Below are 27,812 nucleotides of genomic sequence, written 5' to 3'. Positions count from 1 at the left end.
ATAAGATTAGTAATAAAATGGCGACATTTACATCAACGAAAAGATGTTCCAATAATTTTCCACTAACGGTGAATGAAAAACTTATTATTTTAAATGTACACGATTGCATAAAATACGATTACCCGAAATTTACTGTACAAGAAACTGTCGACCGATGTTCCCGAATGACTGGAGTTGGAAAGTCCACCGTTTTTAAATTATTACGGGTAGAAAAATAGCAGACCAAGTGGAACCTCCTAAGAAAAGTCCAGGCAGACTAGTAAAAGTTCTTGATGAAGAAAAGTTCACTCTTTTATTTTAAAAAAGAAATACCCACCTTAGATAAGATTTTAATGGAGGTTGGCCAGGATGACAGTATTCCGTTGATAATTAAAAAACGTTTATCTTTGTTATTTTGTCTGGGAAAAGCATAACCGTAAAGCACTTTTACTGGAAAGCGATGAACTTGTTTGCTGGCGACGAAGTATTAGGAAGAAGTATAAAGCAGTACAGAACAGAGCAGAAGAAAATCTTTTATCTTGATGATACGTGGATTAATGAAGGTTGTAGGTACAGTACCCAAAATGTGGCAAGACAAAAATATAACCAGTGCTCGCCAAGCTTTCATAGAAGGACTGTCAACGGGTATTAAGGTGCCTTCAGTTAAGGGTAAAGACTAATAATCGTCCATATTGGAAGCGAAAAGAAGGTTTTCTAACCTTTCAGTCGTGCCATACGCGAGATTACCACGAAGACATGGATTCGGATGTTTTTAAAGACTATTTTGGTGAAATGATAAAATAGCTTCCGGCTTATTCAGTAGTAACTATGGATAATGCAAGTTATCATTCTCGACGCATAGAAAAGACTCCAACTTAATCTTGGAGAAAAAAAGAAATTATTGACTGGTTAACCACCAAAAGTATTGCGCTGCGCACACCGCCATATCATTGCGAACTGAATCCTACAAAACTTATATGGGCGCAAGTGAAAGGGTTTGTAGCAAGACACAACACGACATTTAAAATAAAAGATGGCTAAAAGCAGTCCAGCATGTCGTTAGAGAAGAGGAGAAAATGTGGGATCTGACTACTTGATCCATCGGACCATCGACCCGTTAATTATAACGTCAAAAGGAGATGACAGTTCCTAAGATGACGAAGCATATTATGATTTTTTATAATTTAATTTCTGTGTATAATGTATTTTTTGTATAATGTTCAATAAAAAATAAGTGTACCCAATACTATGTACATAATGCCTAATTTTTATTCTGTTAAAATAAAATTCTTTCCATTTTACGAGTATCCTACCTGCCTTCCTTTGGCACACTATTTTCAGTGTTTGTGAATGGATAACAATAGACTAAACCCATATATTGACCCCAATCCGGGTGGTACTACCTGCACTTGATAAAAAAAAATTTTACAATGAAATCAACGCCAAACCATGAAAGTGGCTTAAATATTCGTTGGGTCACTCTCTGGTCCCTTTACATACCTAATAAGATTTTATTACTCTATACATTTCTGAAATAAACTATAGTTCATGAAGTTTTATACCTTTCATATATAATATACTTAACAGTTATGATTTAAAGAAAAAAATTATTTAAAACACATTTTCATTAACTTCTCATTTTTCCCCACACTTGTACCAATTCTGTTACGATTGTATGTTAAATCAGAACTAAATAAATGTATTGGAATGAGAATAGTTTCCCTCATTTTCCTTTTTATATACCGGTAAAGAAAGAATGCATTTAAATTTGCGGAAATAATTAGTAAGTTCTAAATGTAGAACCGCGTGTTATCATGAAAAATTCGATTTCAACATCCCTGAGAAGCAAAAAAGTTTTTAACTCTATTACGAATTTTGTTATCAGTCAAGGAATGTGTATGAATGAAGAGAAGCCAATAATAGTAGTTTTGCAATTTATTAAGCATTTTGTGCACGATGATCATGAGCTTGGTCACAAGAATCAATTATTTGTTTATTTGTTGCCATGTCCTAAATACAAGATACATGATAAGATACGTAAACTATACTTTTTACTATATATACAATGCATATTCCCAATTTTTCTCTGAATCCAATAATAATAAAAAACTTTCGTTTAAGCAAACTCAAATGTAAATTTATTTAAATAAATGAAAATGAATTTTATAATAAATGCCCATATAACGTATATTTTGCAGTGTTTAAAGCAGAAATTTGAAGCTTATGGAGGGCAAGCATTTATAGTTCTTCCAATATCAGTTGCAGATTATAAAAACATATAAAAACCCTTGCCGACGATTTTGTTTGACCTACCATGGGCGTAGACACCTCATTTTATAAATTTATTATTTTTATGAAAACTTTTAAAAATATGTATTTCTTATGCGATAAAGTATGTCCTTAAATGTAGTCCTACTTGGAACTTAGAAAAAAAAATAATTATTATACTTTGTTAAGTTGCTACAACTGAATATTAAATTATAAAACGTAAATAGACGAGTAAAATATACCTGCCTGTAAAGGAGTTTTGTTTAAACAGGGTATCAATCGTGAACTGAGTCCTTTTTGTGCCCGTTTTTTTCTCTGGAAAACGAAATTTCAAAGTAAAAACCATAAAGGAAAATGAATTCTTTGCAAATAAAACAAAAGAAAAACACATTTCAATTCTAAAGTATCTTTATAAATAATAATGGTAGTCAGAATCTTCCGAACTTGAGTCAACATTTCATTGAATTATGATGAGTTGTAAAGACTCTTCTTTGATAACATGTTTAACACAATTTTTCCAAAGCTCTTGGCGGTCTATTTACGAGTTCTACAACCTCTTTACTCAGTTTTGGAGACTAATGAAATTTTCGTAATTCTGGTTTTACGTTTGCCCATATTAACTCTATGGGATTAAATATGCAATAGTAAGGAGGTAGTCTTAGAAGAGTATGACCCTGTTCTTAGCACAGCTTGTTAATATAATAAATTTTTTCTAACTTCAGACCTTTAAGAACAGTAATCAGTTTTTTGTTTGTTGGACCTTTTTTACGATAGCTGACAGGAATAGGAATATTTTTTTCAAACATAAATGCTGAAATTTGAGCTTTGTTACTACTACTACTACTACACAGTTTTTAATTTTTTTAGCAGATCCTTGACGATTCGGTTATTGCCATTCGGTTATTTGTGTTTAAAACTACAAGCTGACAAAGCTTGACGCAATGTTTCTAAACTGGTATAATTGTATTCTGGATAATCTGATACCTTTCGTTGTATTATTGCTCCTTATATTAACTATAAATTGTCCTACGTATAAAATCTTGAGTAGCTTTGTCAACTGATTTCAGTTTTTTGGTTCTGTGAATGATCCACAGCAACCCCTTTCATGACTACTCGATAAATGGAAAATTTATTTACTCTAGTTAATTCAGCAATTCTTATTATGATTGCTGAATATTTTCCTTTTTTACATTCGAATATATTTAAAATAACTTGCTCTGTTTGTATATCTAAATCTTTATTATTTATACCTGTCTTTATTTTCACTACACTTTGCAATTTCATTGACTTCATTCGCCGATGGTCTAAAGAACGCCATATTTCTATTTATTTAAAGAAATTTATGAATTAAATAAATTTTACCAAGCGACGCTAATGTCTAGCAGGAATATTTCGAAGAAATTGTGTACATATAGTTTCGACAAATAGAAATGCATCAGTCCACGTGGACTGACGGTTTGTTAGATATTTACTGAATTTTATACGGGGAGTAAACATTATTTTTTATTTCGTAATTTGGTATGAGTGCCGTGTCGTATTGGAAGAACTATATCAGGCTTTTGAGGAGAAAGGGGAACACGCAACTGTGTTCGACGCACAACATACGCTAAATTGCACAAATTCTATGCCAATCAGATAGTGTCGCAACGATTGTAGACGGAGCCCGCCAAATTTAAACAGAAATTTGGTTTCAGATATATTTATAATGTGAGCGGCAAAAAAATTAAATGAAAATTATTTTGGGTGGTTTCTATTTCTTGCCAGGTGGTGTACTGTGATATATAAGTGAAAATTGAGAACAAAACTTATATAATAGCTGCAGCACTACTTCTCAATTAAATGAATAATGATAAACATAAATTTATTCTCTTTGCTATATGAGGTTAATGAAAGGCTGAGAATAAATCAAAATTTTAATTAATTCCTGTATAATTCCCACTCTCATGAATTGTAATAAATATGGAAATTATCTAAGTCAACCCAATAATAAATAATAGTGAAAAAAATCTCGTTAGAAACAAGCTTTTATTTGAATGAAATTTTGTAAGACTCACAATATGACTTTAAAAATGGAAGAGGCTCAAATAAACTTGATATTTAGATTTAGACAATTAACTGAGAAATTATAAATAAAGATAAGAAAATTCATTTATGTTTTATAGCTTTAGAGATAGCCTTTGATCAAATAAGAAGAGAAGATATAGTGCTATAAGTAGAGACAACCAAAATAAACTTCTTAGATTTGATTACATACATACATACACAGACAGGTAAATAAAAAATTGTATAATAGTTTTTTTCAATATTACCTACTTGATGAATTTTTTAATCCGGTGGAATGCTTGCCTTGAGGATTTATGGGAAAGTCCACCCAAATGTTATCCTTAGTATGTCCAGTGTTTACGCATATTTCATCCAGGGACATCATTTTTCCCATGTTTTGAGACCTCCTGAACACGATTGATTGATGTTATTAGAGTTTGGTTGAAAACAAATGAATATTTCGAGGGGTCGCAGTGCAAAAAAAGTGGTTTTTGACCTTCCCTCACCTCTGCAGGTCAAACGAAAAGCGACTGAAAAATGAAATTTCACATGTAGGTTCAATTAGTTGCGAGATGATTTCCTGTCTAAGGTCGAAACTTTCCATCTCCATCCCTCTACATTTTATGGTCATTTTTGTTATATTTTCTTATTTTTTGGCCAGAAAAAGTTTAACTAGAGGGTTCGAACTTCGCATACAAGTAGGGGTGATGTTGAAGAATTGTCTTTCTTAAGTTCAAAGTTTTCTTCTTCAGTTCTTCTAGCACAAAACGCCCGAAATCATTTTGATCGTTGTAATTGTTGAACTGGACCACCTCCTATTTAATGAATAATACGAGTAGGATCGTTGCTAGGGTGATTTTTTTTACTTCCTATTTTCGATATTGAACAAGAGGGTTCGAGACCACCGGGTCTATTGAAATCATGAATTTTCATTCGAGAGAGAGAGTTAACTTGTGAAATGAGAAGTTATTGAGGAATAGCAAATTTTCCATATAAAGAAATAAGATTGAGAATTGATATCGTTTCTAAGAAATTCATTTTATGGAAAGATTTGTTTGTGTATTAGTTAAATTCTTCATTCGACGAAAAATTCGACTTTCGTGATGGAGCTCTGCTGCTCACGGCTTTTTTTTTATTTAAATCCCATTTCTTTAATACTCTTTAATACTCCCGAAATATTTGCCGTTTTGGAAATAACGTTATTAACAGTCTTGTCATTATTTTCTTGCATTTCATTTTTATAAATATCCACAATAATTTGTTTTTTGCTAGCGTAGAATGAAGCTTTTTAACTCTTTTCATATGCGGACTATAGCTAATGAAAACAACTTCATCAGCTGTATCCGTGTGCATGTTTAAAAAAATTACACAGCAGACAAATACAAACAGTCTCACTGCAGTATGATAATACGCTGCCTTCCCTGTACTACACCTGATGTAGCTGCTTTTACAGCCAATCGGTACCTACTGGTTCCTCTTGCGCGGTTTTTTATTTGTAGTATTGGAGTGCCTCTGGTGCCCCCTTTCCACCGGGATGTTTATGTGATGATGATGCACTGATCATTGTTTTGGTTCACTATTTTTCTTCGATAAATAGTCTTTAGTTCTATATATAAAAAATTGCCCAAGAGAATAATCAAGTATTATTACGTAGTTACCGAATCATAATTATTTCCTTATAATAATTAAACTCCTGGCCACACCCACAATAATGTAACCACTGCATACCTCTCTAGATCCATGATTTTGCTTCCTTAATGATAGGATAAACAACTTTTAAATTGTTTCTAAGAGCTTGATAAAACCTATGCAGCTGAAATAAGCCAAAAATTGTAATCGCAAGAAAAACCAAATTCTAAAAACAAAGTCAGTTTGATTAGCATAGATTAGGTAATAGGAAAGCTACTAATTGACCACTACATTTTGCACTACTTCTATATTTCTTAAACTATACTGTTGAAAAAAATAAGACTTGGATATTTTCATTGTTCATTGACTATTTAAAATTCGGCTTATTTATTCAACTTAAGTGATCTTATTTAAAAAAAAAAATATTTGCTTGATTGATAAAATTAGATGAGGCCCATTGGCTGCCCGCATGCGGCACACACGCTATCCCTTACCCATTGTCGTTAATAAAATTAGTATTATTTCTACCTTCTAAACGTGTATTATATCCATATAAATAAAATATTTTCTTATCATACATTTGTGTACTGAATAACAACTTAAATAAAGAAAAAAGTGTTTTGGCAAAATCGAAACTAGCTAGTCTCAACAAAAAGTCCCATATAATCATGATCCACCCACGGACTGTAATTAATCTACACAAACAGGCCATTTTTTTCAACAGAATTATACTATTTGACGCTAATAAAACAGAGGTTGCAATAAAACAAATAATAACTAAAACATTTTATGTGTACTGCAGTTTATTCGTCTAAACATTCAAATAAGTGAAAATGCATTTTTATGCGCAACTTTTATTTTTACTGAAAGTTTTTTTGCGTTAATAAACACAGAATGAAAAATACCTAATTATGGAAAAATGACGAATTTATGTTTGTTTTAGTTTGTCATGATATTTATTACCTTCTAGGTACTAAAATATTGAACAATTTTTATTGGAGAGCAATGAAGCCAAAACAGAATCTTATCTGCAGAGATAAACTGATTATCTATATTGACTCACCTCATTTTGCTCGTAGCAGGTGAAAAAGCACCATTTCTGTGTAAAATTAACTCAATTAAGCAAAAAATTTGCAACACTTCTTCACAAAATGACAAGTATAGAAACTGTGGGAACAATTGTGTTAAAAATTTTAAAATTGGTAAGTTTTGAAAAAACATTTTTTTCTAAATTAGCTCTCATATTTATTAACAACTGGGCGGATACCTAGATAAGTGCTCTAATTGTAGAAATAATAATGTAAACTTTATGACAATGTGGTTGTCATAGGAGCAAACATATAGAAAATGGTTGTAAATGGATAGTTACAGAAATTGTTATTTTGTTCTTTGATATGTTAACTACTTATTTCTTAAGTGTAACAAACTAAAAATGAAATAAGATGATTACATTATCGGCACATAAAAACAATTCAAGCGCTAACGGTGGAGAGGTCATAACTATTGGTGTGTATTATACTATAAGAGTTGCTACTTAAGTTTTGAGATAGACAAATATTTATAGTTGGATATGGCTTTATTGCTTTTCAAAATATTCTCCATGAAAAAAAATACACTTTTGCATGCGTTTGAACCAATTATCGAAGCATTTTTTCCATTACGATTGAGACACCTCAAAATATGTGATTTCAATGCATCAATTGCTTCTTCGGGTGTAGAAAAACGTTGCAATTTATTTTTGATCTGCAAGAATAAAAAAAATCATTGGGTGCCAGACAAGGACTGTACGGCAGATGACCGATATTAATTCTATGTTTTGACTGTTCAAAAACGTTTTTATTTGTGTCTGAGCTCGATTTGTTGTGGTGGAGAATGATTCGTCTTCTCCGTTTGGTTCTCCTCATTTTTTCTAACACTTTTGTCAAACAAATGCTGGTGTACCATTCACAATTGACCGTTCTACGTTGTCTAATGGAACGGTGGCGAAGTGCTTCGTGCGCGAACCACTTTTGCTAGATTCTGCTCGTCTTGAAAAATCCTTACAATCGATTGTTGCTTAGTTTCGGGTTTAAATGCATAGGCCATAGATCCATAATTTGTTACCTGTCGAGATCTTATACAAGCACCGCGATTGAATTTTTTCAGCATTTCTTTGCACCAATCGACACGACCTTGAGTGATTGTCAAAGTACGCGGTATCCAATGTAAAAAAATATTTGCGAGTGGAACAAATACCCAAGTATGCCTCAAAATCACGGTTAATTACATGACGACCTTGCAATATCAGTCTAGGTACATGGATGTTTTTGGGAGAACAACCGATTTTGGACGACCTTCTCGAAACTCATCCTGTAGCGAAGTGCGATCACGATTGAATTCATAAAATCAGCGAAATTCAGTGGCGCGAGACGGTGCTTCATCACCAAAAGTCGAATCTATTGGTTTAATCGACGAAGAAACTCATAGAAAATCATCGCATGAAAATGTTCGCGTATGACAATACGTTCTGAGTAGATTCACTAATAAAAATGTCAAACTTAAGGATGACCATGTCAACTTTGACATATTTAAATCCTTGTGCTATATCTCAAAACTTGAGTAGCAGCCCTCGTATTATAATATAAGAGATAGGTACTGCTTTGTTTACAATTTATGTAAGGATAATTATTATTTTTTTGTTGTCGTTGGTTAAAAGAATACAAATATTATACAGGACTTATCCTATTAACATGGAACCGTTAGTCAGTAGAATTAGGGACAATAACACCCCTTCAAACGATTAGGATATGTGAGAAAAATATTTGAAAAGGTGGCATCACTCAATCGTATCAGTGCGAGATTCACCCTGTAGAATTTATTTGTAGACGTGGAGCGTTTAAATTAGTTTCGAACATTACACTTCCATTAAATAGTTTACGCCATCTGCATAAGTGAAGTAAAAGTAAACATGGTGCATCTTTACTCCAAAATAACCTAACATATTTTTTTAAATAATACACTCTGTATATATTTTCAGCTTTTCATAATCTATTAGATAACACATACAACTGTCAAGACTTTATCATGATGATACTCAATTAGATGTTCAATTTGTGTTCATTCTACTATTTAAGAATATTAAAATCTAATACAAAAAGGACTGTTAACAGTGTTATTTTTCAGTTTCACTTTTTTTTTAAGATCTTGTACACAATGTTTTTTAGATATATCCTGAAAAAAATAGGTTAAAAGCAATCAATGGGGAAAACTGTTTCGAAAAACTTCATTTATATAATTTCGAATAGCAACACGAAAATAGAGTGATGCACCATCAGGCTGAAACCAAATCTATATACTTTGGCGTGCTCTACCTTCTACAAAGAATTGTCCAATAACATTGATAGGTATTGATAATATATATATATATATATATATATATATATATATATATATATATATATATATATATATATATATATATATATATATATTAATCGGGTTAAAACGTTCTTCGCCGTCTTCCGATTCCCAGTTTCCATTTTTCTCGATCTTCCCAAAGATCTTCTTCCAATCCTCTCTCTCGAATATCCTTCTCGATACCTTCTCTCCAACTTAATCTTGGTCTTCCTCTCTTTCTTCTTCCTTGTGGTGCCCAATTTAAAATTTGTTTGGGTATGCGGTCTTCAGGCATTCTTTGGACATGTCCGTACCATCTTAACTGATTCACCCTAATGTCTTCCGTAATCGTGTGTTGCACCTTCATGATCTCCTTGATTCTGTCGTTTCTTATTTTTTCCAGTCTTGATATTCCTGCCGCGCGTCTCCAATAATCCATTTCTGTGGCTTCAAGCATTTTGACTGTTTTTTCTTTTAGAGGCCAGACTTCGCTACTATATGTTGTTATACTTTTTATTATGCTATTGTATATTCGATGTTTGTTTTCCTTGGATATTTGTTTGTCCCACAATACACTATTTAGTTGTCTTATTGCTTGTCTTCCTTGGTTATTTCTTTGTGCTATTGCTTCATCTAATATTCCATCATTAGTGATGATCATGCCTAGGTATTTGTATTTTGTACAATGACTTATTTTTTGTTGTGTTTCTTCAAGTATTAAATTTTGTTGTGTGACAGGTATTGATAATACCTGTCCAAATATTAACTTTCAAATGTATTTCTGTTCTATGGCAACTGTGACGCTGGACTGTATCATTTAACGCAATTGTTATCGAAAGTCTACCTAAGAAACAACATTTACCTTGTGCAATATAATTTTATAAAATTCTATTCTGCAGTCATCTCCAGATAATTCTTGTGTTACCGTGGAAATGAAACTTCTTCTTAATAATCCTACACGAATACCATGTTGTGAAGTAGTTTTTGAAGTAGATGTACAAATATTTTTCACAAAACGTTGTATAGCAAAAAGATTTTTCATGATTAGTTGCGATCTTTTATCCAACTTTTTCAAAAAAGAAGTTTACATTCCCCCCTGTAGTTTTGTAATTTGATAACGATTTGGAAACGTATTAATAAATATGGGTACTACTTATCATAAGTTGTTTTACAATACTCATAACCTCTCATCACTAGAACAGTTATTTGTCTCTTATTCGGTAAACATAGTTGAATTTTAAAAATTCCTAGCGACAACCCTTTCACTATTGACAATGAGATTTAATTCATGACGATCATACAGAATGACTGGCGGAATATCCGTTTACTTTCTGGACAAAACCAATTTTTTAAGAATTTTAATTCCACCACTGGTATGATAGTCTTACTAAACTTTTTATAAGAAATAGAAATAGTAGCGTTCTACGTCAGCACACCTTATAAATAAATCAATCCGCTTCTCCACTAGCGCTCGTATTGTATATACACGACAATATTCATTTTTAGTTTGTTATGACTGTAGAAACTCAATAAATATTTCATTTCTATTAATTCTTAAAAAAATTATCTTATCTATTCTGAGTGACTAATAGAAATTATTCATAGATACTAGTTTTCCTACAACGTAACTAAATTGTTTACGCAAAAAACGAATTAAAGTACATCACAATTTAATATTGGGCGTGTTCGAATACACTAACATAGAAAAATGTGAAAATTCTAAAAAAAAACTTCTATTTCTTATAATTAATCGTGTAAAATGGAAAGTACAAGCTGAAGATAAATGGAGAAAATATGCAGCCTTGGTTCCAGTAGAGGTTTCCAGTTATTCTCAAGTCCTTAGTGTTAATTCCCGTTTCTCAAGTATCTTCATCATAGTCTAAGATCCCGCTGCAAAATTATGACATGAAGAATGTGCACAATCAAAATCTGATTTGGAGGTATTTTTACAAGTAGGAGAATGTATTTTTCATAAGGTGCCAATTAAAAATTACCCGCGAGTACTATTAATTAAAATCTAATTAATTGAATTTTATTAATACATTTCGTTTACATCTTATGTAAATTCAACCTATAGCACTTTAAAACAGTGTATTTGAAATATTTGAAAAGTCACAGTTGCTGCTGACTGCTTAGCCGCAATAGCTCAAAAAACGCGTACAACTGGCATTTAGCGTCCTTGACTAACCAGTAACGTCGTGCACTCACTCTTTGTCACTTTATTTCCAATACCTGGCATCTTTAAATTAAGGAAACTTCAATTTGCGGTTTTCTTTTTACAAGCACCTTTATAAAATTAAATACAGAAGAAACTTAGCTTTAATTTGGTGTAAATGAAATTAATATACATAATGAACGAGAAGTTTTTACAAAATCATACCTGTTTACACCTGGCTGCGTAGAGGTTGCGGCTAAGCAGTTAGCAGCAACTGTGACTTTTCAAATCTTTCAAATACACTGTTTTAAAGTGTTATAGGTTGAATTTCCATAAGATGTAAACGAAATATATTAATAAAGTTCAATTAATTAGATTTTAATTAATAGTACTCGCGGGTAATTTTTAATTGGCACCTTATGAAAAATACATTCTCCTACTTGTAAAAATACCTCCAACTCAGATTTTGATTGTGTACATTCTTCATGTCATAATTTTGCAGCGGGATCCCGCACTATCATTTTCCCATGCTTCAATCGATCGAATATCTTTTCATAGTCTATTAAACTTGTATACACATCACTATTTACGTCTCTGCATTTTTTATCGGGACCTGAACTGAGAACAATGGTTTATTCGTATCAACAGCTTTTATAAACACGAACTGGTTGGGGGATATGTGGCTCTTACAGAATTTATAAATTCTCGTGTGTATCACTTTGAGAAAGAGCTTTGAAAGTTGGCTCATAAGACTAATCGCATGTGTGATTTCATATTTTTTATTCTTGAGTATTCTGTTAACATTCCTTGTTGCCTCGTTTGAATGAATAATTATAACCAGTTATAATTATTTTGTTTAATTTCCTTATATAATTATTTTATTATATCTTTTCTTTTTACTGAACACTCACAATTACACTATTAAACTTTTTGATTACGAAGTTATCTTCTTCAGAGACTTTACCTCTAATCTATGAAGAAGATAATTTGGTTGTGGAGGTTCTTTTCAATCTCTTGATTTCAATAGTCCATGAATATAATAATTTTGTCTCTATAAGTCAAAGTTAACATCTGAAAAGTATTGTGAACTTTTTCGAATGATAATGATTCATAATCAAAATTCGATATGAAAACTGTAAATAAAATATAGATCATGCAGGTGAATCCAAATTTCTAATAGTGCTGCAAATGTCGATTAACGCTTAGTTTGACATTCATAAAAAGTTTGAACAAATAAATGGATTAATTACAGATACTTTAATAGATATCAATGTAGTTAAAACAATATGTGATTCTTGATTTGAACAAACTAATTATTGTTTCAAATAATACTGACTAGATTCGAAAAAGTACTAGTAAATGTTTGATTCCTGACGGTTCAAGAGTTTATAAACACTGAAAAACATCATTATTTTCTAGCTAAACAAAACGCATTTTTCAGAAAATGAAACAGAACTGGAAGAGTATCAGTTCTTACCTAGCTGATATCTCACGTCATTTGTTACTTGTTATTTTGTTTATTTGAACACGTATAAGTTCTATTGGGTTAAACTCATAGTGGTAAGATAAGAAAATTTTCGCCTCATTGTCGCTACATATTTCATATACTTTTCTTTATAACATCTTGTTAATTTTATTAATTCGATTCTCAAAACTGATTGATTGAATCCAATATTTTCTGGACAAGGCAAAGCATTTTCACGAACTTTTGGACCTGAATTCCTAGCCCTGATTTAAAATTGAAAAATGGATTCAAAAAATAGAGAATCTCAGCTTTCATGTGATGTGCCTTGTTAAACAATCCAATGAATAAAAACTTTTTAATTCACGCTTGTTCTAAAGATTATATGGAACTCCGAGCACGGCTGAAAAATGCTAATAAACAAATGAATTTTTTTTTTAACGCGAGAAAGATGGTGTACAAATTTTTCTTACATCATTTAAGACATCCCAAGGGCCCATTATCAAAAAAAAAGCAGAAAAGAATAATTTTTGGAAAAAACATGAATGGATCGATGAAATAGACTCAAAATATTGTAAAAAATACTTTGGCCGCTTTTTTAAATATTCTTGGCAAATAGAAACGGACTGCGAGTCACATGCCGTAATAGGGATTGGTTTTCCCATTGCAATAAACTTTGAATCATGAAAAAATGTTAATTTTTGGCCGAGATATGGAAAAAATTGTCCGCCTGCTTACCCAAGTCAATGCCTAGACAGCGGCACTCGCAGAGATCCAGCATCGTGAGAATGAGCGGACTTTTGGGTCCCATTATCTCGAAAAATATCGAATTTCCGAGAAAAATGATAAGAGACACTTTTGTAGATAATGAAAAGATCTCCATCTTTTGTCTAAAGGAAATTTCTCTAAGTCCTATATTTTGGCCGATATCGGCGGAAAACCCATTTTCCGGGGTTTAGGGGCCCATTTTGGGCCCCATTCTTAGCCGCTATCGTGTTAAAGATTTTCTCCCTTGAAAGTATTTGTCATGACCTACAAATTGCGCCACAAGGGAATAATTCTCGGAATTAACTGGAGCTTTGGACCTTCAGTTACTGGACTATAGTACAGATTTCCTGCAAGTTCATCTACTTGGGTTGAGCGTGATAAAATACTCAAGGTCTTTACGTCAAAAATATCATCTTGTTGGCGATTTTGGCAATAAGTACAATTCTACTATAAAATTTCCTGTCGAGTTAACTGTATTGCAATGGAGTTCATTATTTAGAAAGAAGAATGTAGGTGAACACTTAGAAGATCAACTTGTCAACCAAGCATCAAAATAGTCGTTACAAATAACGAACTTAGCAAGACAGTTTTGTTACTATGCACAAATTTACTGAATGGTTTGAATAAGAAGGTATACCTGTTACTATAAGGATACTATATTGCCGTGATTAGTGCTCTAATTGACTGCGCATCACACTCATTACCGTTTGAACTGATGCAGAGAACGTCAGTATTGGGAGGCTGAATGGGGTAATATCGTGACATGTGCACAGGACTCTTGGAGTAATGGTTTGGGGACCCATTACTTAAAGTAATCGATTACCACTTGTGTTTTCCTGAGGCAGAATAACAATTGTCACATACGAATTTATGTATATTTCAAATCTCAATGAAACTGTTTTATATTATATATATATTTTGCTGTGGCCTGTCCGATCATCAAAATCGATGTGTGGGATATATTGGTAGGTAATGTCAAATTCGCACAACATTCCTTAAACTCTGGCGCAGTTAATCCACGAAGCAAAGTTGCCTGGAACATTATGCCTCAAACAGACATCGACCTCCTTCTTTTGTCGACATCTAGACGTATACAGGCCTATTTCATCATGTGGTCGCCAAAGATATTAATCATTTTTTTTTCTGAGCACGTAACACATCACTCAAGCCGTGTGACAAACTGAGAAAAACACATTTTTTTGCCAAAAATCTATTTTATATTTGTCTTTTGTCTCAAAATGGGCTTCAGTTTCAGCAATTGCTTCTAAGCATTTGAGCCGAATAGTCAGTAGTCACTGGGAGCTAGATCTGGGCTATACTATGGATGAGGAAGTAATTCGAAGTGTAATTCGTTCAATTTCACTATCATTGCCATTGACTGATGAATCAGTACATTATCTTGGTGAAACAGTGGCTTTTTCTTCGATATATGAGGCCGTTTTTCCTTGATTTTTGAATCCAAATGATCCAACAACTCTATGTAGTATTTGCTATTGATTGTATCTTCCTTTTGGAGATAAACGATGAACAATATTGGATTGGCACCCCAAAATACTAAAGCCATAACCATCCCAGTTGTGCACTTGAACGCTTCGGACGTGGTTCACCGGCTGCAGTCCACTCAAATGATGATCGTTTTGATTCTGGAGTGAAATGATGGATCTATGCTTCATCCATTGTCACATATCGACGCAAAAAATCTGATTTATCACGTGTAAACATGGCAAAAAACTGTTCTGAATCATCAACATGTTTTTGGTCGACTGTGAGTAAACGTGACACCCACTTTAAAATAAGCTTTCTCATGGTCAAATGCTCATGCATAATTGTAAACACACTGCCTTTTGATATCTTTACGGCCTCAGCTTACTCACGCAATTCCAATTTACGATTAAATATAACCAATCTGTAAACTTTTTTGATGTTTTCTGGAGTAACCACCTCAATTGGACGACAAAAACGTTTACCATCATCGGTGTACGACCACATTTAAATTGAGCACACCGATAAAAAATGGCTTTTTTCGATGGGGCAGAGTCCGGATAACCCTTTTGAAGTCATTGCTGAGCTTGTACAGTATATTCCTCATCAAGAAGCAATGATAAATTTAAAAACGAAATTGTTTTGAATCCCTTGTTTTGAATAACAAAAGTAGCTTCACTTAAATGGCTGTCACTTTTTTCTGACTAATCGGAATGCCATAAAATTTCACACATAGTCTTTTGAAACTTGGTACTTATAATGTATCAGACTATATTATTTAGATCAGGCCGAGCTCCAAGCAGATTGAAAGTGTGTAGGCAGGAGTTTGGACCCTACGTTCTTTAAAAGTTTCACACCTGTCCACGTCGCCGTCGGTTGGTGTGAACGCTCGTGTTCTATTATCAGAAATACGAAGAACTCGTGAAACGCCTGTGCGACAAATTGATGGAATTAGTTATGAAAAGTCTAGTTTCAAATGAGCGAGAATAAAAATTGCAATAAAATTCATTAAAGCTTCTCATTGACAAACGGAAGTAAATAACGTCCCTTAACTAAGTAATTCAGGAAAAAATGATAATCCAAACATTAACCTTGAGTTTTTTTAATGCTTACATGTAGATTTTTATCAGTTTAGATGTGATTATTTTAGTGTCGTAGTTTGAACAATTAGCTTCCTCTGTAAGTAGAACAGTGGCAGCAAAATTGGGGTTTTAATGCAAATCTGCTACTGCTATGAATACACTACATACTCTTCTTAAAGAATATTTAAAAAATTTTATGAATATTTACTCTTTGAATTTCTGGATGATCGTCAATAATTATTCAAAGGAGCTTGGTTTTAAAGTATTCAAAATTCATTTCAATATATTTACGTATTACTTACCCTCGCATTACAAAATAATTAAGATGAACATGAACAATGTTTTTCAAAATTCCGATTAAGAAATATTTGCTATGGTAATAAATATCATATTAACGGAGAGATTATTTTTTTTATCTAGTTCTATGAAGATATTTGTGTTGTAAATATAGCAGATAAAAATGAGTCAAAGGTAGATTACTGAAATACTGATAAATGTTTGCCGTAAGACTATATTATTTATATAAAATGTAATATGCAACTAAATAATATGAACTCGGTCCTATAAAATATTTATATTGCTGATAAAAATTTAAAAATTTTTTTAATATAAAATATAGTAAATTATATTATTAATATAGTAAACAATAACATAAAACATGAATTGATCTCTCAAAGGTAGTACGCTTGACTAGCAATGCATGTATCCCAATGTTCAATACATGACTCGAAGCATTTATGGAAAGCCTCTTTCGAAAAAGAATTTTTCCGCTTTATCGAGACCTTCATAATGTTAAGAATGTTTCCTTTTTACCACATGTTTTATTTTCGGTAAAAGCCAGAAGTTTCATGGATCTAAATGTGGTGAATGAAGTAAATGTACACAGACAGTAAGACTTTAACCAGTCAAAAGTGACGTATATCACGACGCGTTGTCATAATGAAAAAAACGCTCAACACTTTGAAAAGTAAAGACGTTTTTGCACCATTATTTTTGAATGCGATAATGCATTATTGTGTTGGAGATTCAAACCCTTTCGATTAATCATCTTGTGCTTTAGGTATTTCTTTCATAGCTCTAGGTAACATTTCCAATTGTGCACTTTAAACTTCGTTTATAAAGTGTCGATTAACTGAAAAGAGTTCATGCCAGTTAAGCTTCGCTTTTGTCCAACCATTATAGCCAACTCTATAAAGCGCTCATTTTTCATCAGTAACAATTCGCTCTATAAAACGCAAACGAGATGGTGAGAGAAAAGTGAATTATAGATTGCGGTTATTTTCGGTTAATACACGGGTATGGAACGCGCTTTTCAAACTTTCGGACCTTACCAAGTGACGCAATAAATTACAAATATTTTTTTACGTATAGTTGTGGCAAGGACCTGTTGCATTAGTTGAGGATATCTAACTAAAAACTCTAAAGTGTTTCCTGTCCAAAATAAAACTCACTTGACCACCAATGTTACATGGCGAAATTTCTCTAATCAATACTTACATTTTCTGACTCCACCAGTATATGGTCCCAAACCATAGAAGATATTGTGTACAGACTCATTTGCTTTCTTTCCCAAGAGAAATTCGTAAAAAATACAATGCCGAATATGGTCTTCATCTATGATCATTTACTCCTAGCCTTGCAAAATAAAACGTAAACTTTTTGCAGGAATGTTAATTAAGCTTCACACCTTTTTTATGTATCAAAGGATTGTAGGTTATGTTAATGACGTTAATGGCAAGCAGGATTTAAACACCTACTAAAAAAGATGGTTTTCCCGTATTTGTATTTAATATGTAATATATCGTAAAATGTATGAAAACTGCATACCTAAAGAATAATCAATTTCAATTAAGACAATATTTCTCGGCTTTGGTTCAAATGAATTCTCATTTCAATATCTGCATGTAGATAACGCTATAGGTTATAAAACTCAGCAGTCATTTAAAGGAAAAGAAAAAGAACTTGATATTTTTGATAATAAAATAATTTTTATTTAATTGTAGGTTATAAACTTGATATGTATCATCATCTACCGTACTGGATATCAAGGTTATTTCTTAGGAGTAGGAGGAACATGGAATTTAAATGAAGAGAAGAACCCTGATGCTGAAATTGTAGCTTCTGGTGTATTTGTAGGATATATCATATATACATTCGTGTCTCTCATTAGCCTCTGCTTCGCTAGTGGCGACCATAAAACGTAAGAATTAGATAAATATTTATTATAAACCTAATCTTTTGTCTTTTCGTTAACGGTGTTCTCTAAAGTAGTTGTTTTTTTCGTATGCTTACCAATTTACATTTCTCTCCGTATTATTTCCCCCTTATGTCGTGTTATATCTATCGATAAATATTTTTTATTATGAAGGTATTAATGTATATAATTTCTTACATTTAATTCTGCCATACTATGTCACTTCAAATTTATGTATATATTAAACTATCCTGTATAATGTGAATATCTACATTTTAAAATACTGTTAATATAATAGTTTCATAATATAATCTTTCTGAACACATTTTTCTATTTCATAAATTTCTGCTCGTGTACTCCTATTATTCCAGTTCTGTCTGCTAGTTTAGAGCCGTATATCATTTGATTGCATTTCTGTTCATATCTCGTATAGGGTTTTGATTCTATTTGATTTTACAACTTTTTCGGTATGTCATCTTGAGGCATATCCCTGATTTGATCATGTTCCCTGTTGAACTTGTTCTCTGAACGTTATGGTTGAAGTTTTTTTCCGTCACGCTTTCCAATACTATATGGAGAGATGAAAGATTTAAAATCACTGCTTTCGAAGCTGTTGGGCATGATCTTATGGCCCCGGCTACACATATACAAGCTAGTCTTTGTACACGATGGTCAAAATGTCACAATCGCCGTGGAAATCAACAGTAAGATTTTTAAATTACACCCCCAATTCTTTTCTGGGAAAGTTCTACACATAATCAGGGCTTTCGTGGTTATATCCGTTTCATGTTTGTTCCATAGGAGATTATTATATAGTGTTCCAGATATCTGGGTCTGTTTTCCACTCAATGGCTTGCCTATCTAGTTTGTATACTTAAATCCTATTTGAACTTTGTCATAGAGTGTATTCTCAGAGCTCCCTTTGCGTAAATGACTCTCGTCGGCATATTTCTAACAATATACCACTAAGCTCCACATAAATTGAATGCAAATCCTCTTTATGGACATCCCCTGTTTACATTAATAGAAATGGTATCTTGCCCTACTTTCATTCTCCTCTTCTAGAGGATAGTAGTTGTACCATCCATCTGCAAGTTGTCCTATATTCCCATCTCGCATCTAATGCTCTTTTGATAGCCTCATGAGGACTATTATCAAACGTACCTTTTATAACTAAAAATGTATATACTACGTTTTCTTTGATCGTCAGAGTATTATGAATTTCGTTTGTCAATTATATCAGTGCAATATCCATGGATTTGCCTGTTTGGTATGAATATTCCCAAGGATGGAGTAGTTGCTTCTTCAAAGTCTCTGTTCTAATGTAATTGAGCTTTTTCTATCGATGAAAACGATATGAGGCTGATTGGTCTGAAGGATGTGTGGTGTCCTTCTTGCCTACTTTTGGTAGGAAGGTTATTTTGTGCCTTATGCATGGGTTTATATGGTATATATACCAGCTCTAGACTGCTTCGACTGAGGCTTATCAGGTGTGGCAAGATTTCTTCCTGACCTTTTTGTAGAAAGGCTTAGAAGATTCTATCTGGCGACTCGAACGGTTGTTATTGTTCAAAGCATATTTTATTCGTTCACTGCTACACACGTGCTTAGCAGTTGCTGCTGTTTCTTTGGTAGTTGTGCTATGTTTCTTCATTTGTTGTCTTAGGAGGTATTGACGCTTCCCGGAAAGTGAGTTTTTTAAAAGAGCCGTTGTCTGTCCTTCTTGCCTTCCGTGAAGATGCACTCTGGCTTTCTTAGTGCCATTGTTCTATTGACTTTACGCCTCGTAAAGTCTTTCAGCTGCAGGTGTAGACCCTGTAGATCCAGGCTGCCTGGATCTGGACTACGCTAAAGTTTTATTTAGTAAACCTCCGGACGATGTCTTAATTGTACAAATCTAGCCAAAACTTTGTTTAAAATTAAGTGATTATTACTAGTCACTGCCAATAAAACATATATAGAGATAAAAATTTCTATTGTACTTTTACGATAACAACTATTCAAACTAAATTTCGAATGGTTTTCGATAAACAATACACGGCTTTCTTGGTTGTATGCCGTGACTAATATTGAATTACATTTCCCGAGGAAGGACGATGCCTGAGATGAAATCGTCCTATAGCTTAAGTAGTTTTGACTGTATGCTCAAAAGGGACTAAAAAGTCAACCACTGTAACCTTTTCTAAGAAATATTCATTATTCGTTGTATGACTAAGTACGTAGTTATTGTTTCCTCGCAAAACAGTCAAAATAAAGTTTAAGAGCTTTTATGAACAAACTCGCAGACCTGCAAGAAGATATTCTCATCTCTATCTAAATTTTAATTCTATAATAATAGTATAATTGTATTTTTCAGAACTTTCACTGATATTTTGATGAACATTGTTGGTGTATTTATGTGGGTCGCAGTTGGAGCAACCGCTCTTCACTATTGGCTTGGTTATCTATCCGAATACAAATATACCGAAGTTGACTCGGAAAGACAAGTAAGGAGCAATAATCTATCATGACATAATTAGTAAATACATAAACACAATTTTTCATTAATATCTATCGTTAACAATATTATTCAAATTGCCATTTTCGATTTTAATGTACTATATTTCAAAATATACTTCCCGTTCAGAAAAAAAATATTTACCTTGAGTTTACGAGATCGCTTTGTAATATAATGGAGTTTCATTGATTTTTAAACCCAATTGGCTACCTTTGAAATTTATTTGCCGTTTCGACTGTAAATTTTCTGATCACTAAACTCTCATTTGTAAACATTTCTGAGCAAGTGGAAGGAAATTTGTCTAAAATTGTGTGTTTTTATAATATGCTTGAGAAAATAATTTGTATTTTTCATTTTTCAGGTGGGTCTTGCGTTAGGTGCTTTATGTATTATTAACGGAGCAGTTTATCTAGTAGATACCGTATTATCTGCCATTTTTATCATCAAAGCTAAAATGCAATAAAAAACTTTACAACATACTTATATTTATAATTTTGCCTCGTAAAATATCACATATCAGTTGTTTCATCATGAACTCATAGCATATTAGCAACTAGGAATAGAAATGACAAACCAGAATAAAAAAACGAAAATATCTTATGAAATAAAATTTTACATAGATTTGTGAAGTTGGCCCCCGACTTTCTTTAAAAAAAGCACCAAATCCTTTGTAGAATGTAAACGTTTGTAGTAAAAGCATTATTAAGGGGAGTGCAAAAATCGCCAGCCCCTTCAATTATGTGGCTGTCTTCTAACCTGTACTAATCTACGCCAAATTATTTCTAGTTGTTTATAGTAAACGACGTTTTGTTTATAGTTGTCCAAAAGGATCTGTTTAAAAATAACACTGACAGATTCAAATTATAAATGCGTTTCAATTTAAAAAAGCTAAGGCTCAGACTTATTAAGTGAAATTTTCCTAAACATTACTAGAATAACCTTCGGAAAACGGCTTAGAATGTGTAGTATCGACGTAGGATACGCGTTAAATACCACATCAAAAAAAGATATGATTACGTTCGTCTTCGGAAATTGGAAGCTAAAGAATTACTCTCTATAAATCAGCCTATAGATAGCGACGCGACGAAGCGAATACAAATTATAAATAAAAATATCTGCGCTACAAAACTATAAGATAATTTACTTAATATAGAGTCAGACCCACTACGGATCGGGAGGCTGGTCATTTTTTCCCTCCTCATAACTATTTTATTTTTTACTACAAAATAAAAATCTTATACTACATAACTCTTTAATGGATTTGGCAACCGTTTGTCTAATTTTTTTGAGGAACGGTCATATAGCTTACAGAATTTAATAATCAGTTTATTGCAAGTTTGAAGATGATAGAATTTAAATTCACTTAGTAGTAACAGTAACTATTTTTTTACGTTTTTCCTTTCTGCTCCTAGCTCCTCGTACAAATTTTTTATATGTTTTTGGTATTTCTCTAAAGTAGTGCAAACTTAGTTTTATATTTATAGTATTTTATTAGTATCTACATAGTTTTTAGATTATAAACTTAGCTTTAAAAATCCGAATTACTTAGATTTAAATTATAATAATCAAACGTCAGTCACATACAATTAAGTTCAATTGTACATCGACACTTTATTACGGAGTCATTTTTCCAAATATTACGTCACCATATATAAAATGGAATAGGTGCAAGCCTGTTTGTGTAAACTTCAACTTTTAAGTAATAAAATGTTTATTTGTTGTACAAATAAGACAAATGTTTTAGTATTTTTGCTTTATTATGTTTATACTAATATGTATTGACAAAACAATAGATTTTTATATAAAAATACGTTAAATATACACAAAGGAAGTTCAAATCAAGGTTGCAATGCACTATAGCTTGGAAACGGTATGTAATGGGCAAGCTTGTCGAAGCGCTGTTTTTATGCAAAATGATCGTGTGACCATTAAATTCTGGTAGGTCTGGAAACGATAATTTAAGACAAGGAAGATGAAAAAATGAGACAGAAACTCCCGATCGTCCAGAAGATGACGATGAAGAAGAAAAAAAACAAATATTTCAATTTAAGTACTGTACAGCTAATACATAAAAATAAAATTGAAAAAATGTATAGCCTCGTTATATTTTCTCTTCAAATTTACTTAAAATAAATTAATATAATTTTAAGATATATGTATAATAATATAATAAATATTACCTATATTACCTAAATTAATGCATCTAAATATGACTAATATTATCTAATATTTAAAAATACACAAAGCGTGTGATTGTTTTCAATTCGATTTATTAAAATAGTTCCATACAATCTATTAACTATTGAGTGAGACAAATTATTTTAAATTCAGAATATTGACAGATATAATGGTTGACCTTGCATTATAATACATATGGGCGAGCTCACCTATATCCTCAAGAAACGTATCGAAGCAACTTAAAAATTTAATATTGTTCTCACCAAGAAGCCAATAATTATAAACCTCTCAAGGTACTACTATTTAATTTTTTCTAGAGAAGATAAGACCCTTTTTTAGCATAAGGGGATTTTTTGAACGCTTCAGCGTAATTTTGTGGAAGGGTAGATCGCTATATTTATTATTGCAACAGATACAGAAAGTAATGGATTTACTGAAAACATTAGTTCAAGTATTTAATTATACATCATACCAAATTGCGTCCGTCAATCAATCATGAAAGTACTCCTTAGCCGGCGAATGCACTGAGATAGGCATCCTGCCATGGGCATACAAAAGTAAAACGTATCCTTTGGTTCGAAGAGATTTTACTCCTAATTCTTTTAAAAGTAGAGAATCTTTCAATTATCTACCACAGTGGCTAAGAATAGATGCACATGAAAAATAACTGCAACGCACATGACAATAACAGTTGGTTTGTCCTAAACATTTCTGTTATTAGGCGTCTGGCAAATGAAGATACAACTCAAAGAGCCCAACTGACACAAAGAAGTGATTAATTCTATAATTTTTCGTTCGAACTTATTTTAATCATTAACGATCAAATTGTATATTTTAAGTTTAAAGTTTAAATTGTCCTTATAGATTGTAAGATATATATAAAAGGCAGAGTACCAAATAAGATTAGTTGCTGCAACGTGCGAAAACGACCAGAACTATTCTTCATAAATTTATAACCTATAATAAGTTTATCAATTTTTTCAAGACATATATTGAATTGAAAAATAGTTTCTGATTTACGTTGTTAATAATTTAAAAACATTTTTCCTTCATTTATAAGTTTAGAGTACCTAGATTTGTAAAAAACCAAACTGGTAATTTATGTACTTTTGAGACAATAGTTATTTGTATGCAAAGGACTGAAAGTGCTACTTTGTTGGCCGAGTCCAACAAAGTAGTATTTCAGCCGCTGCGTACACAACAGTTTTTAGACGACATACAAGATCCGAAACTTTCTGAATTACACTTAGGAAAAAAAATAAATAATAGAGAATTATAAACATTTTATTTATTGAACAATATAATGTACTTAATGATATTTGCAATGTGAATATTAATTTATTAATTATTTGCAAAAAGTAATGTTCTCAACATTGAAGTGGTTAGAGTCACATTTAAGGAAGTTAAAGTTGTCTACTCCAGAGCGTCCCGCAAGTGTTTTGCAGTACGGAACTCACTATATGAAACACTCAAAACGCAACTTTCGGTATGTAAATGGATACAGAACGAACAACTTTCAGATAGCGACGTCTAAAAAAAAATTATGGTAAACGAAATAAAGATGGAGCTCGAAAGCAGTATATCAGATAACAGAACACTTTTCATTTTTCAAAATATATCATTAAATACACAATAGTATATTGTACTTTTCTCATTCATAAGAAAAGTTGAGCTTTTCCCACTTGTTGCACACTATACTTTTTCTACAACTGCACAAATTAAAAGAATAAACGTAATGTAACTTAATGTTTATTTTTATGATTAGTAAAACCAAAATAATACTTAAGTATCTTCTTAACTATTAAATAATATTTAATTATTAGCAACGTTAATTTTATTTTTAATAGACGACATATCCTTCTCCCATGGTACTGTATTGCCATCCTCCTATGGTTTTAAGGATAATATATCCTTAGAAGAACGTTTGAAGCAGTGATCTGTGTATAGTTGAGGATTCTCTAATTTTAAAAAAGTTGCAATTGTCTTAGCCATATTACCAAATTTGTTAATGCCAACTACCTGTCTAGTTCATTTTCCTAGTACATAATTTAAAAAGGAACGTTTGTCTGGCAAAAATATCTCGTAAAATTCTCCCGTTATAGTGAACGTTTTCGTGTTATCTAATTTCACAAGTAAAGCTGAATTTAAATCGTCTAAATTATCTAAATATTAAAATTTACTGAGTTCCAAGCGGACATACTTATCATCCACTGCACCATTGACCATTGATTTAAAAATATTTGTTAAAAGTACAAATATCTATCTACCATAATTTGAAATAGAATTTTTAATGATTATTTGATTCTTTTCATCTACTGAAAAATCCACTAATTAGAAACATCTATCTTAATTCAAGGAAAAAATAAAATTAAATTCTAAAAATAGTTCCTCAAAATAAATTTTCTTTTATTAGTAGATATTCCTTGTCTGGAGCTTCGTTTAAAAATCTCTGCAATTGATCTGTTGTAAATATGTTTGATTTTTTGGGGACGTAATTGTAGGACTTTCTTTTCAAAAATGAACGTAATTTCTGATACGTGGATATATCAATGTTATTTTTTATACTGATAGTACTTTGCAACATTGAATATTGTGACCAAAGTGTAGACGACAACTCTGCAAAGTATACCAAAAGTACAGTTTCGAAAAAAGATTTTATTTTTGTATTTCTTCTCCATTCCATAAATTTCTCGAATGCTAATGCATATTTTTTTCTTGAAATTTCCGACAACAAATATAAAGTTACTTTTGCTGACTTTTTCAATATCTCTGGCGGAGTATTATCAAAATTGTCGCTACTGTCAGATCCATATTATTTATTATAAATTGGTATAATTATGTCCTACTAAAATAATATTGAATAGAAATTGCGATTTTTACCAAACCACGAAAGAGAACTACCTTAAGAATTTAAAAAGCTTCTATAATCTGACAGTTGTGTCAACTATTTAAAGCTGACAATAGCCAATTAAGTTTTCGTCGATTTTATTTCTCCATCTAAATGTATGAGGTGTGGGCAAAGTGCCGTAAAAAATATTTCTCACAGTGTGATCAATATGTGATTTTGAAATTAAGATAGCTATGAAAAATACGTCACTTTTCATAGTAGTTCACCGTTATTCTAAAATATTATATCAACATATTTTTGGAATAGTACACACTATATAAAAATATGTTAATAAACTATTTTGGGGTAACGTTGCACCTTGTATACTTCTAAATAACTTACACAGATAGCCTGAATTATTTGGAAAAACTTTTGACCAACATTATTTTTTGTTAACAGAAATCAAAATATTGGAAATTAAATTATTTTACTTTATGACACGCTATATAAATAATTCATATTCCATCGCTACTCGCTACTATGGCTTGAAGTTTATGTAGCTAACTTATTTCATTTTTTGTTTGTTAGACTATAGGAAAAACGGACCTGGAGCTGCTTTATTTTATGAAAACATTATGGTCGTGAGCAAACCTTATATTGCCATAGTTACATATACATCATAGGTAATTGATTAAACGCCAAGAGAGTCAAAATTTCTCAAATCAGATAACATGTTAAATAAACAAGATCTGTATCGAGAACTACAATCATCGATTGAAAATGATAAAATGTATTGGATACGAAATGATGCAAAAATTAGAGCGGCAGTAAAATCCAAAAACTATGATGAATTCAAGTAAGTTTATCAAAATATCTGCAAATTGCTTTTGTTATAAAATTATTGGCGGTAGTGTTAAAAAGCGATTTTTAATTATTACGTGGTTAGTGCAATATCAGAACATGTTTACAAAATTACTTTCCATGTTTGTGATTGCTCTCAGATGTTATCATTTTGTACAACCATAATGGGTTTACAATCGAAGATAAGGAACCCATCATTAAGAATTGTACAGCGAAGATAATTTCAATAAAATTAAATACAAAGATAAATTTTTTGCCTCAAGGCTTTATTTGTAACTTAAAAGTTGGGGTAAAAGTAATTTAGTTTTTGATGAAAGTTACTCATAGATCTATAAAATATTGGCAGAAAAAGTAGTTAAGACCATCTTTGGTTGTTTCTTGTTTTCGTTGACATAATATACATACAATAGAGTAAATATTTTATAGCAGTATAATCACAGTGCGGAATAACTTTTTATCTTCATAGCTATGACAATTTCCTGGAAAATTCTACAATTGTGACTTACCACGTTTTTTCCCTGTGGTCTTCATTTATATTACATATACTAAAGCAAATTAAAGTCTATTTAAAACTGGTACATTTCACATATATTGGATTTCAGCTCCTGAATTAACCAAAGTATACTTCGAACTTTCACCTGACAAAAAAGTTTCACTATAATTTATCGACGGCTAGCACCGTTTGTTATTTAAAAAAAGTAATGCTTAAAAATTTATTTCCGACGATGCTTGGCACTTTAGATATAATTTCAAAATTAAATAATAGTTCAGTTTAAAATATAATATAATGATAAAGAAACGTGTCTATTCGCAATAATGATATTAATATATAAAAATATCGAAACGAATTGAAATACTGCAATTACCATTTTCCAATTCTCGATACTAATATTTGAAAAATTTTTTCATTATCAATTTCACAACGGTGGAGGAATTTTTGGGTGAAGTGTTATTAGTTCTTGTCTTCTTAGTTGGGACCATATTAATTCGATTGGATTTAAAACACAGTAGT

At 31.8% G+C, this 27,812-nt stretch overlaps 1 protein-coding gene across 1 annotated transcript; it reads left to right on the top strand.

Annotated features, from left to right (window-relative positions):
* The first annotated feature begins 6,717 nt into the window (after positions 1-6,717).
* On the top strand, positions 6,718-23,116 carry LOC130443168 (protein snakeskin). Its single transcript, XM_056777668.1, has 4 exons — positions 6,718-7,121; positions 18,247-18,443; positions 20,794-20,923; positions 21,296-23,116. Exons 1-4 carry the CDS (start codon positions 7,071-7,073, stop codon positions 21,395-21,397), a joined length of 480 nt encoding a protein of 159 aa, XP_056633646.1. The 5' UTR covers positions 6,718-7,070; the 3' UTR covers positions 21,398-23,116.
* The last annotated feature ends 4,696 nt before the right edge of the window (positions 23,117-27,812 follow it).

Source organism: Diorhabda sublineata, chromosome 4, assembly GCF_026230105.1.
Source record: "Diorhabda sublineata isolate icDioSubl1.1 chromosome 4, icDioSubl1.1, whole genome shotgun sequence".
NCBI lineage: Eukaryota > Metazoa > Arthropoda > Insecta > Coleoptera > Chrysomelidae > Diorhabda > Diorhabda sublineata.
Note: the sequence above shows the minus strand (reverse complement) of the source record. Positions and strands in the feature narration are given on the sequence as shown.

What these genes read in the sequence shown, in the direction of transcription:
- LOC130443168 (XM_056777668.1), top strand. Translation starts at nt 7,071, where the DNA reads ATGACAAGTATAGAAACTGTGGGAACAATTGTGTTAAAAATTTTAAAA. An exon ending in TGTTAAAAATTTTAAAATTG is followed by an intron (nt 7,122 to 18,246) that starts GTAAGTTTTGAA and finishes ATTTAATTGTAG; the next exon opens with GTTATAAACTTGATATGTAT. An exon ending in AAGTTGACTCGGAAAGACAA is followed by an intron (nt 20,924 to 21,295) that starts GTAAGGAGCAAT and finishes TTCATTTTTCAG; the next exon opens with GTGGGTCTTGCGTTAGGTGC.